Source organism: Oryzias latipes, chromosome 23 (genome assembly GCF_053564925.1).
Source record: "Oryzias latipes strain Hd-rR chromosome 23, Olatipes_Hd-rR_3.1".
NCBI classification, from domain to species: Eukaryota; Metazoa; Chordata; class Actinopteri; order Beloniformes; family Adrianichthyidae; genus Oryzias; species Oryzias latipes.
Window position 1 is genome coordinate 13,938,479 of NC_136259.1, and position 15,981 is coordinate 13,954,459.

Below are 15,981 nucleotides of genomic sequence, written 5' to 3' on the forward strand. Positions count from 1 at the left end.
TTACATCAAAAGAGCCAAAGAAGGCAGCGGCAGGCCGCTCAGCGCGCACACAGCTCATCAGCTGCAGCTCTCACACCAGCATCCCGAGTCCTCGTAGTGATGCATGAAGGGCATCCACACTGGGCTAAACTCCGTCGCTGCGTGAAACTGCATTGGCAGGTTTCCATGGGCGCAGCGCGCACAGCCAGAGGGGGTTCCAACAGAAAACTTTCAGGGGGAATGTTCCGATTTCCATCTGTTTCTCAGAAAAACCTTCATCCGTTAGCGGACAGGCGTTCTGGAGTCAGCATGAACCTGCAACAGGAACCCACAAACTATAAACTGCTGGAGAAGAACCTCAGTCATCACGACGTTCTAGCGCAAACAGAGACATCCTGAATGTCTCCATACAGCCGACATTTCTCCTCTTCGCTATCAAAGAACCTTCCTGGGTTAGATTAAAAACCATAATCTTTAAAGCCTCATGAATAAATGGCGTTGAAGATGAGGAGGAGGGTAAGCTGTTAATGTATGCATGGAAATGACCTGCAGCACACCCAATAAGGAGCGGGCAGCAAAGGTTAAAGAACCGGCAAAATGCACGTGAATGTAATTAAAAGCCCTGAACGGCGTGGCTTCAGAGTGGACAGGTACAATTACTTTCTGGTGAGCAGAGATTTGCCGTGCTCTCCTCAGCATCCCCACTTTCATCTGTGCTCACAAAGATTTGGGCTTATGGCACCTGGTGAGGCAGATGAAGGACCTAAGAGGAGGTAAAGGCGTGGTTTGTCTTCAGAGTTTGGTTTGACACGACCTCCTGTGGCACGCTGGAATTTAAGGCAAAAATCCTGTTAAATGTTCAGAAAGAGATGTTCCTTAGACTCACCCCTTTCAGCAGTAAAGAAGATGATGCATTAACCCTTGTGCTATCCTAGGCACTTTAACATTGGGAGTTGGGTCATCTAGACCCACTAGACAGTGCTCTGAACCTTTTTTCTTCAATGATTTGTGAACCTCACTGGTGTCCATGGATTACATGAAATCTTTCCACCTTTATCCACCTTTGTCATGGTAGGGAGAACATGTCAATGTAAGGGGGGGTCATCTAAGATGGCACAAGGGTTAAAGGAATTCAAAACTATAAGGGAATTCTTAGTTGTCTTGATCTTTTAAACTTGAACCAGGATTATAGGATTCGGAGTTCATTTTGGCCAAAATTGGAAAAAAATGTGTTTATCTGAGGAGAAGAACGTGTCAGAACAAGCTTCTACCTTCTCTGCTTTTAGACTGTTTCCACATAAATGTTTCCAGGTAAATGTTTTTTTTTCCAAGTGTTAAAATCTTTACAAAATAAATTAAAATCCTGATGGAATGTTCTTGAGAAGACGACTCCAAAGCTGCTTGGTCATCATGCAAAGCACAGCCTTTGTTTTAATAAAAAGCTTTGACATTTTACTCACAAATTTCACATCGTTAACTGTAAAGCACACAGAGAGAGAGGGATGGTAATTTGGGGATTGCTACCACAAAAAGAAAAGCACAGACCCTTTGGTGTTTAAATATCTGTCATTTCTTGCAGCTACAACCGGAATCGAATCAATTCTTGAAACAAAAAAACGAACAACACTGACACAGGTATGAAGTTAAGGAATGATGCTAAATCAACTGAGTGAATGCTTTTGTAAAGAGTCGAGCAAATAACACATTTAATGCTGCGTGTGGCATCCATTAAACACACAGGCACAGTGACGTGCAGTCAGGAGAGGCAGGTGAGGCACAGCCTCACCTGTCATTATGGGAAGAAAAGAGAACAAATAAATTCAATTATTATATTTAATCAGTAAGTTGTGCTTTGCGGTCATTTTCCATTTAAATGTACCATTTTTGGGTGTTTTTTCTTTTCAAAATCGCTGAATTTCCGCATTTGCCGTTCAGATACTAAGTGACGTGCGATGAGGCACCAGCCCGCTGAGCCTCACCTTGGATTGCGCAATACCTATGCAGTCAGACGGTACTGCTGTCTCTCTGTATGTCGGTTCAATCACTTGTACTATATGAGCTGAGTTTAAATAATTTAGCAGATGTATATGATGCACAGTGCTTGTTTTTATAAATAACTGTATGTGAGGGACGTGTTTCTTGTGCTGAGCGCTAAACGACGGCGAAAAAGCCGCTGGGTGAGGCCAGCAGTTCTCGTGCCTCATGTTGCAGTTCTCGTGCCTCATGTTAGGGGGCGCCGGTGAGCCCTGAGATTATGACGCTAAAAAATACTAGAAGAAGTGATAGGAAGCGGCAACTCATTTTCTTCAGAAGGAGCGGCGTATGGACTTTATTTACAACTAAAGGTAAGACGATAATAACGTTTGTGCTTTTTTCTATGCTGCAGTTTGTATATGAAAAAAAACATGTTGAAATTATATTTTAAACAAAACGTTAACTGTTGTCAATCAAATGGTGAATAAGCTACTCAGTTATTTATACTCATGGTTCATATGTTTGTAAATCTGACTGATGACGTCAGTGCCTCACCAGCCATTAACCTCACCGCACGTCACTGCACAGGCACAATATCCTGTTAGAAAACACACACACATTGATATTATCAATACCAAGGTGAAGTATTGATTCTAGCATGATGAGATCGATACTTGGGTCGCAGTTTTTCTTCAATACGTACGGCAAAGAGCTTGGTTTGAGTTCATGCAAGCCGGGCGTCTGTCTGCAACGCTGCAGACAGACAATAAAGTTTGACTCATCTCTTTACTGTTTGATTTTCTGATGTCGGCATCTGAGGCAATGCACGAGCTTTACAATTCTTAACAAAAAGTTGAATGAAGACAGAAATTAAAATAAAAAACCCACCAAATTTGGGCAGAAAACTGCCCAATCTGGCAACGCTGTCTGATTAAACAGCGCACCTTGCCCCGCCCCTCCCCTCCCTGCTTTATTGGAGAGTGGAGAGTGGAGAGAGTCATTAAGGACATATTTGACCCAATGGCAGGATTCTTTGTTGTATTGTTTATATTCATAAATTAATTATATTGTTGCCTTTGTTTTCTTTTCACACAACAGAAAACATTACAACCTTAACTGAAAAAAAAAAAAACTATACGCTCGTGCCGCTGCTATACTTCCATTTTTGTTACACATAGCTATTTTTAAAATATTGCACTAGTTACCGTTTTCTTCTTCATACATGTTCTATATCTGATGGATGTTCAGTTAGGATTGTTGTAATTAGGGAATATTTTCATTGCCGAATTAACAAAAAACAACAGTTTATGGGAAAAGTATCAGTAAAACTGGCCCTGGTATCAGATTCCCAGAATCGCCCACCACTAGTCTCCAAACAGCATTTGCTTGGGTCATATTTTGGTCACTGCCCTGTCGCTTTAAGATTAGAAACATTTGCCACAATCAGGGGCGGAGCTAAAGGAGAGCAGGGTTGGGGCTTCTGCCCCCCGACCAAAAAGCTTTGTCCCCCCACTTTTTGAGTCCATAATAGCATCATTATTGCCAAAGATTAAGAAATCACCAATGCAAGATTCTTTAAGCCTTCAAATATGTCACAAAGGCAATATTTTTAAATAAAATCCTGAGCCCTTTCTTTTATTTGCTTATGTATTTTTTATCCTTTCACCCTGCTGTTCTCTTTTGCCACCCTTCCAAAGTTTTCAGCCCCCGACAGATGATTCAGCTCAACCACTGGTCACAATTAAAAACGTCTTCTTTGACTCTATTTCCACTGCAGTGAACCACACCAAAGTTCATCTGCAACTGAACAGAGGTCCTCAGGAATTCTTCAAAAACCCCAGCTGAGGTTAAAAAGTTGTCAAATCCTGAACTGAAATCTAAAGATGCTAAATGTCTTTAGTGAACACACAACAGCTCAAACCGGCTTGAGTGTGATGAGGACCTGAAGCGCCAAAAAAGGGTTTTTAGCTTGACTGCCCACAGCAACCGGGCTGTTCACGGCTCGCTGGGTTCTGGACCTGCATTAGCTGAAGAAAACGTGACTCCATGCAGGATCAGCTGACATTCCCCAACAGGATCAAAGAGTTAACCGAATGAAGGCGACGCTTTTCCTCATCACACAGTCTCTGAGCCGGCGCTCGTCACAGCGGGAATAACCGGCTACACCTCAGCTCCCCTCCAACGTCCCCACCACAGCCAATAAAGACGCGCGGCGGCCGTTTCTGCCCTTCAAACTGACTCAGGAAATATGAAGCTGTAGGAGTGATGTCTGCACGGGGAGGATTACCCTGTTCGATTCCTCGCCACAGATCAGATCAAATCATAACACGGGCCACTCTGTGAACCATGACCCCACTAAAACCAATTTCATTCTGGGAGATTGCAGGAGTGACTCGTGCCGCGGCGCCGAGAATTTTAAAGCAGGATTGCTGATGCACACGCAGGAAGGCCTGAACGATGAAAGGTTACAGGGAAGAAATTGCAGAGGCATATCTAAAAGAAACAGGAGCATGTGGGGCTCCGATACCGCCGTTCCCCGAGAGCCTCGCTGACAAATTTCAGAATGCAAAATACTTCCTGGCTCTGTTTCTTAGAATTGAAGCTATGGGGATTGGTGTCAGACCTCTGGGATTTTACCTGAAGCTCAGACTCACTTTTGTTTACACAAAACTAACAAACAAAGTTCTGTTCACTTTATGTTTCAGTATTAAAAAACAGCAAAAGAAAAAGATCGTTAAAAAAGAGGAAAATGATAAATGAACAAAAACAGAGTCTCTTTCTGGATCAAATGGTTGGATCAAAACTGCATTCTAGGCTAAGAACAAAACAGTGCAGAGAGATGATTCCAAAATCTGCACTCAGAAATCAGACAGAATGTGGGTCATGTGGTCCCTGACCAGAACCGGCACCGGGACCCGAGCAGTCTGACCACAGCTGAGCGAGATGGAGCTCTGAAAGCTGCTCAGAGGCTCACAGGTCAGCAGCATTTCAGCCCTTAAGCTCTTCCAATGCTGCCAAATCCATGATGAGTCAACGCTGAAAGAACTGGGGCCAATTGTCAAGACTGCATGTTCCAAGTCCAGCTGGAGCAGTGCACACACTGAGCATGTGTGCTGGTTCCACGCCCCAATGATGAGGAGGGATGAACTTCTGATGTTAGGAAAGCTAGGCTTAATCAGAATAACTTTGGTTGTTAGTTTGAATCGTTGTTTTCTTCCCCCTTTCCTCCCCACATCACTGCTCCTCTCCCTCACAGGAGGGGATGACAGTATTAGGATTGCTTTGTTTGCTGAAGAGACCTAGCATCAGTAAAACAGAGACCATGACAACATCTGCTGAGCTGAGATCCAAAGTTCAGAGAAGAAACACGTGTGAGGGCAGGAGTGCACGTGAGAGTGCACACAGCTGTTTTCATTCACATATCAGCTGTTAAAGCGGCTGAACAATTTGGTAAAACAACCTGAACGCATTTTTGAGTTTTCCTCTAAAAACTGGCTCTCTGAGCACAAGCTTCTGCCAATCCACAAAAACAAGTGGGTCCTCACATTGTGACATCACAAAGTGAGGAACAGCCCCTTCCAGGAAGAGTCTGCACTGCCAGCTCCGCCCCCAGGCAAATAGACAAACCCACTTTCTCCGTGGAGCTAGCTGTGATCGGCTAAACTCTTTTATGTTATATGTACAATCTGCACATCTATTTTTGTCCGGATGTTGGTTGTTTTTTTTGTGGGTGAGATGCAGACAGATGCAGAGGCCGGCTCTAGCTTGATGTCATGAAATGGGCGGCACCCACAAGGAGTGAAAGGAGGCGGAGCCTCAGAGATCAAGTCGTCTTACTTCCGGGTTGGAAGCACTGGGAAGGCTTTGAAAATAGATCAAAAGATAATCGGAGAGGGACTTTAAAGTAATTATGTCGTATTTTTCTGTCAGCATCCAGTTGCGATAAAAACTGCATAACTTTGTGATGTGTGTGCAACACTGTAAAACCCAGGGGAGGTGACTTTAAAACTTGGCTCCTGGCTACTGTCGGCATCTGAGCCAATGCCTGAGCTTTACCATTGTTAACCATAAGATGAATGTAGAACGAAGCTCTTCTCTTCTGCCTGTAAAAGAGTCCCGTCTCCATCGCCTCGGCCTCGAGGCCGGCCCTGCTGCATGTGTGTGCAAGTGTGCGTGCGCGTGTGTGTACCAGTCTGGCTGCTCCCAGCCCTCCTGCAGGTCTTCAGACATTATGGCTCTGCACTGAAAAGCTCACATCAGCATAAACTGTGGAACAGCTCTATTAGCATCATCACTGGGGGGCTTCGAGGGGATCATTTATTGATGAAATGCTCACACTTCATTCCTCTGTGTTGAGAAAGAGCAGAGCACAAACAAAAGAAAAGCCGTAATTATGTTTGCAGCTGCAGGTTTCTTGAGGGATCTGCAGACTAATGCTTCCTCCTGTCACGCATATTCGGAGCTTTTTCTCGTGCGGGATCACGACCCAGCAGACCCAGAGATTTTCTGTTAATGCTGGATTTGAAAGGCTGTCCTGATGAGCAGCAATGAAGGTGCCTGAAACTGTTAAGGAGACCCTAAAAGAACAAGTAAACAAACCAAGAAACCAATCATGTCTTTACCTGCACTTGAAAAATAGAATCAGTCAGAAGTAACTAAACTTACAAGTATGTAAAATTGGAAACCAAAGTCTGTCTGAAATGTTGCCAAACTGATCGACCGCTACAAAGATATGGACTCTCAAAGACAGGGATGCTGTGCCTCGGTTTGCTTCAGGTTTAAGGTCGTTTAGAAATTGATGTAGAACAAAAGACACACCCACTAAACTGTGGTCAGAGGTGAGGCAGTGACATCATCAGTCAGATTTACAAACTAAATCCTGCAGTATGGACGTTTTTTTGAGTCATTATTCAAACTAATATGCAATTCTCAATTGACAACTCATTTTTATCACCCATCCTTAGTGGAAAGACAACAAAGGGCTGAACTTTATGCAACTAACATGTGAATGGATTCATTCTTTTTTACTCGTTTGTAGGCCTGCACAATATACCGCAAATTTATCGTTATCGCGACATCAAGCTGTGCAATATGCATACCGCAAAAGACGGCGAAAATCACAATAAATGGTTATGATAAATGTGCTAAAACAATCTCATGGCAGCTTGAAATATTGAACAAATGAAATAAATCCCCTTATGCATTTAACCAATCGGAAGGACCCGTTTACGTTGTTGATGAATCAGATGAGCCCTTTTATGTTTGATGTTTGCCTCCTATGTCGCCAGGGGTCATTTGGAGTATAATTTTTAAACTGTTGCAGTGAAATGGAAATGATGTTTTTGGTTGCTTTGCTATTTGTTTATATACCGCGAATTATATCGTTATCGCAATATTAATCACCAATATCGCATATCGCGAGTTTTCCTCATATCGTGCAGCCCTACTCGTTTGTTTGTACGCATATTTCATTTACACTGGATTATCTTAAAGGAATCCAAGGATTCTGGGAAAACTTCACCTGGATCCATTTTCTAACTTCCACTTCACCTGGATTCATTTTAGGTCAGACAATCGTCCCGTCAACCACACCTTGTGATATGAATCAAGTCGCTGTTACACCCCTGTGACTGCAGCATCATTTTTCTTTAGAGAAAAAGCTCTTTGATGGGCGGATTCAGGCTATGATCTCATACAATGACAGCCTTTGTCTTTTACTGATCAAATTGCACATTTGAAACAGACAGAATCGTACGGTTTGGCGCTTCTAGCAATACGTGTAAAAACTGGGAGGAGAAGATTCAAATAAATCAACAAACACTGAGATCTAAGGTTGTTTAGTGTCTACAGTTTGCACGTCTTAAAAAGGCAAATGCAAACAGGAACAACTTTATCCACAGAAGTCTGCAGTTGTGGTTCTAGGAGACGGAGACACCACAAAAGAAGGTGTAGTGGAGATCATGAACACCACAGGCAAAGATTTTTGATACGTGTCTGTTATTCTTTGGAATGAGTTAACGCAGCCATGGAGCTAGTGTTTGTAACTAAAGCTGACATTAATTATGTCTTACTATGTTTCCCTTCTCTCTGATGCTACATCTTTACCTCCTGCAGGTCATTGGTGCTCAGCCTGCTCCCTCAAACATGCCTCCTTTGCTCTGGGACAGCAGAGAGCCCTGACCCCGCCTGTACTCCATCTTTGATCCCTCCTGCGGGGCGGTATTGTTCATCATCAGCACCGATGAAGGCTGCTCCGCAGCAGAGTCTACAGCGTAATGAGCTGAGTGCCTTCAAGCTGATGTCACAGAAAACAGCACAATCTGAAGCATTTGCACACACGTACACGCCTCAACACTAACACACCAACACAAATATAAACTCACACACACCTGAACACACACTTTTATGCTCAAACTTCAGAAACCTACAGAAAGTTAAATACTCCCACAACCGTAACCCACACACACACACCTGAACACACACTCCTGGAAACACACTTTTATGCTCGAACTTCAGAAACCTACACAAAGCTGAATACTCCCACACCTTAACCCACACACACACACCTGCACACGCACACAATACTGGATAGGACCGTAGCAGGTATCCAAATGCTAAGATAACCGCGATCTTTTCCAGAAAAATCGAGCAGGACTATTTTTGGAGTCCAAGATCGCCGATTTGCGATCTTTATATTTATATATATTTAAATATTATGATAAAAGTACACTTCAGGCAATGTATTTATCGCTATAAATTTGTAGAGTAATGTTGGACTTAAAGTACATTAATTAAACAAACCAAATTCACTAATGCAACAGAAAGTAAATACATTTTTTGAAGTAAAGTGTCAGTGAAGTTTCTCATTTTCAAAGTAAAAGTAGCAAGTGTTATACATAGATTAAAAAAAGGAAAAAGAAAAGCTGAAGTTCTGTTTAAAGAAAAACTGAGTTTGTTTTAAATATAGTCAACAATTTGAATACAAAAATATCATGAACATTGAATCAATTTGGATGTTAGTTGTTTTCATCTTTTTATTCCTATAAAGATAAATGTCCAAAACAAAATGTAATCATATTATATCACATCGATTAATTAGGATATCAGGAACATATAAGTTGCACCTGAATGTAAGTCACACCTCTACTAAATTAACTAAACAACAGTGACTAATTCTCTGAAAACGTATTATAAGGCGCACTGATGTTTTTTGATAAAAATTAGGGCTTTGATTGTTCTTTATACTGTGGAAAATAATCTGGTACACAAGAATATAAAATAAGTCCTAGTCCAACAAAAAAAGTAGACAAACATAAATAATAAAAAGAAAGTTTAGCTTCAAATACAAAAGGGGTTTATACAAATATACATCTTGTGTGTCAGAAGGTTGATGACCTTCTTTTGTAACAGTAAAATCTGTCCAACACAAGAGGTCTTCAGCTCCGATGTGTTTGCTCAGCTGTTGGACAGGATAACAAAAAAAAATAAAAAAAAGATTAAAGAAGCCACAGGAAAGTCCTGCTCAGTCGAAATTCAAAAAATCCTGTTACAGTAGAGATTAACGCCGGTGATGGAAAAACTCCAGCAGAACTAGACTGTCCGCCAGGCTTCCTGAACACAAACTCAGCTGAACTCCTTAAGCGAGCATTCATCAGAGAAACACCTGAGAGGCATCAGGATCAAACCACCATCTGCTCTGACAAAAGTACAGCAGAAGACATGGAGAAGTCGTGCAGGAACATTTCAGCGTCCGTCACGCCCTCTTCCCGTTTCTGGCAGCGAGTCGATACTTGGACGCCGATCATTTGTCCAAACACGGTTTTTCATCAGAAACTTTCTGCAGGGTCAAATCCTGGTTGGAGGCACAAAAATCCCACGGCTCCTGCCGTTCTAAAGATAATTACACACACTTTAGCAGCATGGCGGCCCCGACGCTGATCACTTTCAAACTGAATATTAACCGCTTTTTCATTATATGGAATTAAACATGTTGCTTTAACACAGCAGCATTTCTCCTGCAGGTTTCCTGCAGAGTGACTTGTTAAACTGACAGATGTGCATTTCTGACGCGGGACTCAAATGAAAGGAAGCCGACCGAATCCCTGCTGATAAAAAGGATGTTAGCACATCAGAAAAATGATAAATGAGCAGAGGAAATATTGAAATTTAGTCTAGCATATAAACCCAAATCTGGATTAAAAAATAAAAAATAAAACAAGATAAAAGGAGCAGCAGGTCCAGGTTTCCTTCCAAGAACAGACGCTGTTCAGGTCGCTTTGAGGAAGAAGACTTCATACGTTCCAGGTTGAATGTTAAATTTGTCATCGACAGCCCGAAAGGATTAGAAACCATTTGCTTTTGTCTTTCTGTTGAAATAAGAAAGTGCATCGTTCTCAAATGTTCTGCTCTTCTTTGAGTCTTATCTTTCTTCATACGTTACTGATGAAGAACAGGCGTGTGTATACGTCACGTACCTAAACCGAGAAAAACCCACACAACTGTTTATGAAAATCTCTTTTCCATTAAAACATGAGAAGCTTCTTCATTTTGGAGCAATGCTGCGATTTCCTTTGATAACGCTTTTTCAGTGTTTATCTCTACTAGACTGTTTTGTAAACTCACTTAGTGAGGAAAGTTGAAATTAAGTTTGTTGACAGTCATGGAACATTTTCAGATTCATGTTCACTGACATGAGATGGATTCAGAGCTCTGACGGACAGAAAACATATTTTTGATTCCTTCAATCGTGACATCAATGTGTGGGTTTTCTCCAGCTTCCTCCCACAGTCCAAAGACATCCCTCAGAGGTTCATTGATGATTCTAAATTGTCCCTAGGTGTGTCTGTGAGCGTGTTTGATCCTGAACAAACTAGCCACCAGTCCAGGGTTTACCCTGCCTTCACCCAACAGCAGTACCCTGAGACCCCTAAAGGGATTCAGCAGGTTAAAAAATGGATGGATGCATCCTCTGGTGCTATTAATGAGGATTTCATGACTTAGCTTTTAGTTGGACCTTTAATATCATATTTTCTGCTCTGTAGGGCACACTGGATCATAAGGTGCATCACAAATGAAGGTTCATTTTTGAACTGATGTCATATAGAAGTAATTCTGGAACTTGTTTGAAACACGTTAGCCACATTAGAGGCGCTCGACATGTACAACAGCTGTAATAACCAACCTTGCTTTAAACATGTAAAAAAACAGACTAGTACCCCAAAACAAACGTCACTTTTACTACGCTAACACTCAACCTTGTTAGTAATACGTAAAAAACACAGTTATGTTTATTATTAATTTATAACACTGCTACACGTTAGCTGCCTATTCACAATATGAGTAACTTCTAACCTTGCTTGCAACACATAAAAACCAGACTGATACGCTAAAACAAACGTCACCGTGACTACGCTGACTCCCAACCTTGTTAGAAACACGTAAAAATAACACACAGTCCGACACCGCTAAAGGCTAGCTGCGTTAGCTTATTCACATCAACACCCAAACGACCATTTCTCTCAAAATCGCTTCGACATCAGTAAGCAAAATCAGAATGAATCCATTTATGAGGCACGCCGTGTTATGTGGAAAACTGTTGTGTTGTGAAAAAGGTTCAGGCTTTTAAACGCGGCTTATGGAAATACGTTAATTATTTTAGTTACAGTTATAAACTGTAACTTAAACAACAGAGGTATGAAGAAAACCATGAAAACAAAGACCCAGCAGTACTCAGCAGCAAATAGCTAACTAGCATCTATGAGTTCTGGTTAAGTTAAAGTCCAATCTGTTATTTCAAACAGGTTCCGGTTTCCCAGCAGGGGGACACTCTACCACTGAAACATATGCTGACTGCCTGGATCTTTATTTGTCTTAGTCGGAAAAGGAAAAGAGGATTTCTTCATCCAGAGTCTTCATCAGTGTCTGCAGGTCGTTTGGATCCACGGCTGCTCTAAACTTAAAAATGTTGCTTCTGCTCTTCTTCAATAATCACAGCATCCTCTATCTCTTCTGGTCCTTGTCACGGATCAATCTAAAATCAATGATTCTGATTGGAAAAGGAGCTAAAAGGCTGCAGACTTTCAGCCTAAATGCAGTTGAAGTGAAACTGCACTCTTAAAATCTAAGATCCAAACCAGAAAAACTGAGAATTAGATCAAGACTTTGGGAAACTGGTATAAAAATGTCTAAACAATTAGAAAAAAAAAACTTTTTGAATGTAAAACAATAACTGAAAGGTCTGGGCATCCTTACAGAGACTGTAGCTTCTACAAACATCAGGAATGGATAAAAAGGGCAAACATCTTTTTATTTTTTTAAATGTAGCCCTTAATTTGTACAAAGTGAGGAACAAATGAAGAAGCTTCATGAAGAGGATGGAGTCCATATCAACAAAACTGTCCCCACACGCAGACCCAGCGCCGGTCTTACCGTAGGTAGTCTCTCCGGCAGAGGATCAGGTTGGCTTTGGTGTAGAGCGTGGAGCCCACCTCGCCCAGCCTGCAGTCGCAGCACGCACACTTCAGGCAGTCCTCGTGCCAGTACTTATCAAGGGCCTTCAGGAGGTAACGGTCCTTGATCTTCCGGTTGCAGCCGGCACAGCCTTTTGGCTTGGTGTCCGGCTGGACGGAAAGCATTTGTATACCTGGAACAGGCAAAGACAGACTTCATCAACAGCTGCAAAGACAGAGCGGGGGGAAGCAAACCAACAAGCTGCTGGTTCTGTTCCCAACCCTGACCTGGCCCTTTGGCTGGACAATGGAATGACGCATAAATATGGCTGCAAAAAAAGTCTGAAAACGCTTCCTTAAGGCCAGATATATTGTAGGCATGGGAAAGGGGGGGGGGCAATACACCCAAATGCTGTGACTGCCCCCTCAAACATGATAGCTCACATAAATCCAAAATTAACAAAAGAAATAAAAATTACCAAAAAAAAGAAAAAAGATGCCTTTGAGGTCCGCATGTAAAACTTGGACTCGGAGAACATCATTCATAAAGACTTAATAGGCTAAAGTTTTTCTGCTTTGGATATGTTTCAATATGAAATACAATGAAACAAAAGTCACACCAAATGTGTATAAAAAGTTACAATTACTTCATTGTATGGTGAGCAGCTTTTCGATGGAAGACGCTGGACATGTACAGAGATTTATTTGGATATGCTACATATAGCCATATATGTGGATATAATCAAGCCGTTGTTAGTTACATTTTTTAGCTGAATATATGTCTGCGGAAATTCATCTGGAACTCAGGCGATTCTGTTCTTCAGGGCAGCTGCGCTAAAGGCAGATCTAAAAGATGCTTCTCCTTCTATTTGAGAAGGTTCTTCAGTTTTTGGCTCAAATTAAACCCATCAAGAACAAAATGCTGACAGTAAAAAAAGAGATATTTAAAAACAAATGAATGAGTTCTGATGTGAAAGATTTCCCTGAGAACCTGTGGAACCAACAGAACTCTGCAGAACAACAGAGCAGATCAGATGAGACTTTCTGAGGAGAGTTTTTCCTAAAGCAGCGTCGTTGCTCCACTCCTGACCGGAAGTTCATTTGACTGAAAACCTTCTCGGTCCTCCTCAGAGTTGAGCAGCAAACTCTGTCCTCAGTGGATCAGACACAAAGACACACTTTCACATGTTGGGCGCGCACATTGTTTGGCCTGCGCTCCTCGTGCGCAGCCTTTGTTGGCCCTCTGGGTGAGAGGAGCCGCCTGACAATAAGCCTCGCAGCGGGCCCAAATTAGTATTCTCCTTCCATTCCCCGCGGAGCCGCGCGCCCCTTTGTCCCCTGTCGGCGTATGCACGCGCGCGCGCGCGTCAGTCCTGGAGGAGCTGCTGTAGTTAAAGCTTTGCCTGTTAACTTGTTCCGGAGTCTGGTGCTTGTGTTTCCACGGGGGGAAACTTTGGGGTCAGAAGCAGCATTTGTGAGGTCCTCCGCGCAGGCGTGGACCCCCCCCCTCCAAATGACAGTCCCGTTTGTTGTACCCCAGCATCCCCAGAAGGCATTGCAAAGTCCCCCCGCGGCTCATTATTACCGACCCAGAAGAAGAAAGCCTCCGCTCCCTGCCCGCCGCAGGGGGGCAAGGAGTGGGGGTGCAGATTTAAAGTTCCTTAAAGAACTATACGGCAGTGGAACCCGCAACCGTTCTGCCCCTGACCCCCCCCCCCCCCCCTCGTGCAGCTGGTACAAATTTCTATTTCCGTCAGAGATGATCGCCGACGACATGCTGTCATTTCGCAGCTTTACTTACTGTTGCCATGGCAGCACGCGCGGCTATGTGCGGCGGTTTAAGAGATTCCGATTCCGATTCGGGCAGTTCGGAGCCACGCGCGCGGGGCTGACCCTCGAGCTGGATGAGAATGCTCCGCGTCTCATAGCGGGTCATCCCGGCCACGGAGCCGCGACCGCGGCGCGTCAGAGCGCAAATGCGCCGGAACTAAGTCACAAAAACACCGAGGATGAGGCGTCTTACCGAAACTTTGCTCCCTTTTCTGCATTTGCTGAGCCGCTGAAGCCGCCAAAGCACCATGCAACCGACAGCCACGGAGCGGGGGTCGGGCTTTGTTAGAGGGGGGGACAATCCAGCGGATGAATGGAAGCGGCGAACATCAGCGGGCGGAGCGGCGGAGTTGTTGGCGTCAGCGTCACTGAGGGCGAGAGCGCGCCTCGCGCCGAGCTGCAGCCGTATTTATGCGCGCAGAGACGCTGGCAGCGAATGACAAGATGACAAAGAGATGCCCCCTCCCCCTCCCCCCCGCGACGCAGAGGCCATCTGATCTGACTGACTGGCAGCAGAATCACCGCGGCGTCTGCCGCACCGACCGAACACCGGGCTCCGCCGCTCCGCTCCGGATCCACGTTTACCCACGGATCCACAAGTTCCGGTTTGCGCCTTTATTCCCCGTTTAATGGTCGTGAGTCGGCTCCGGGAGCTCCGCAGAAATCACTTGCGGCTGCAGGTTCATCTCTTCACTCGGACCCGACCCATCCGCGGGGATGAAGATTCCGCTCCCAACATGCGCGTGACACCTGCAGGTCTCGTGCGTGGACTCACCTGTAGGGAGCGTTATCGTTCTGCAGCATCTCAATCACGGGTGATGGACGGATGTGGCACCCACACCCCCGTGACCTGCACCTAACTTTGACGCCAACTTATTACTGGTTGATGGGGGCAGGAGGTTGAAGCTGGAGGAATTGGCTCATACCCCCCCCCCCCCCCCCCGCACGGGATTAGTCCTGCGGGAGGCTCACCTGAGGTGATCAATGACTTATGTTAGGACCCCTGTTTGGCGAGTTGGGGGTCCGCGTGGGGCTGCTCGTCTCTTGCTCCGTGTCTGAGTCCCGCGCCGTAAACGGAGGCCGCGGGTGGAGGGATGCCGCCGCGCGCGTGCGCTCAGCCTCAGGGGAGGACAGCTCCCCGCAGACCAGTGACCGGGGCACGGCGCGCGCGCGCGGGGACAGGACTCCTACCTTTCGGTGGCGCAGATGAGCCGGAATCTGCAGCGGTTCCGCAGGACTTGGTCAACTTTTCCTGATCCCACGCGGGAAAGTTCCGCGCGGAAGTTGGAGAGCAGGTAAAGGCAGGAGGATCCGGCTCTGGCCGCGCAGCCTCTCTGCACCTCCCGCGGTCCTCTGTGGGTCTCCTCGGTTTTCTGACAGAGGAAAGCGGCTCCTCCTGTATTTAAACCCCGCAGAAGGTCCCCAGTCAGCAGCAGCAGCAGCAGCAGCAGCAGCAGCAGCACACTCCAGCTCATCCAAGGAGCTGACAAGCACCGTTAGGGAAGGCAGCGCATGTTGCTCTAATGGACCTCATTAAGCACTACTTACAGATGTTCTCTTAACATAATTGATCTGCAGCGAGTTGAGAGGACGGCAACCTATTCCCCAGCCCCCAATTATGGCCCGGTAATTAGATCCCCAACCTCCTGTTCTCCACATTCACCCTTCTAACATTCCGAAATATCAAAGTATCTCTTTCTCTCAAAGCGACCCCTCCCCCCCTACACCTCCACCGTCTCACCTCCATGTC

The 15,981-nt window shown here is 44.6% G+C and overlaps 1 protein-coding gene across 4 annotated transcripts in view; it reads right to left on the reverse strand.

The window, feature by feature from the left end:
* Positions 1-15,550, reverse strand: part of lmo3 (LIM domain only 3) — a 40,351-nt gene extending 24,801 nt beyond the window's left edge. Inside the window, exons 1-4 of one of the 4 annotated variants that reach the window (XM_078941657.1) lie at positions 14,425-14,556; positions 12,382-12,595; positions 8,059-8,248; positions 6,246-6,530 (exon numbers count right to left, since the gene is read on the reverse strand). In XM_078941657.1, the coding sequence (XP_078797783.1) occupies positions 8,092-8,248; positions 12,382-12,595; positions 14,425-14,449 (396 nt within the window). In that variant the 5' untranslated portion in view covers positions 14,450-14,556 and the 3' untranslated portion in view covers positions 6,246-6,530; positions 8,059-8,091. Of the gene's footprint in view, positions 1-6,242; positions 6,531-8,058; positions 8,249-12,381; positions 12,596-14,424; positions 14,557-15,422 lie in introns of those variants that run through there. The other 3 variants (XM_078941658.1, XM_078941656.1, XM_004082995.4) reach the window with 3 other exon arrangements.
* Between the last annotated feature and the right edge of the window lie 431 nt (positions 15,551-15,981).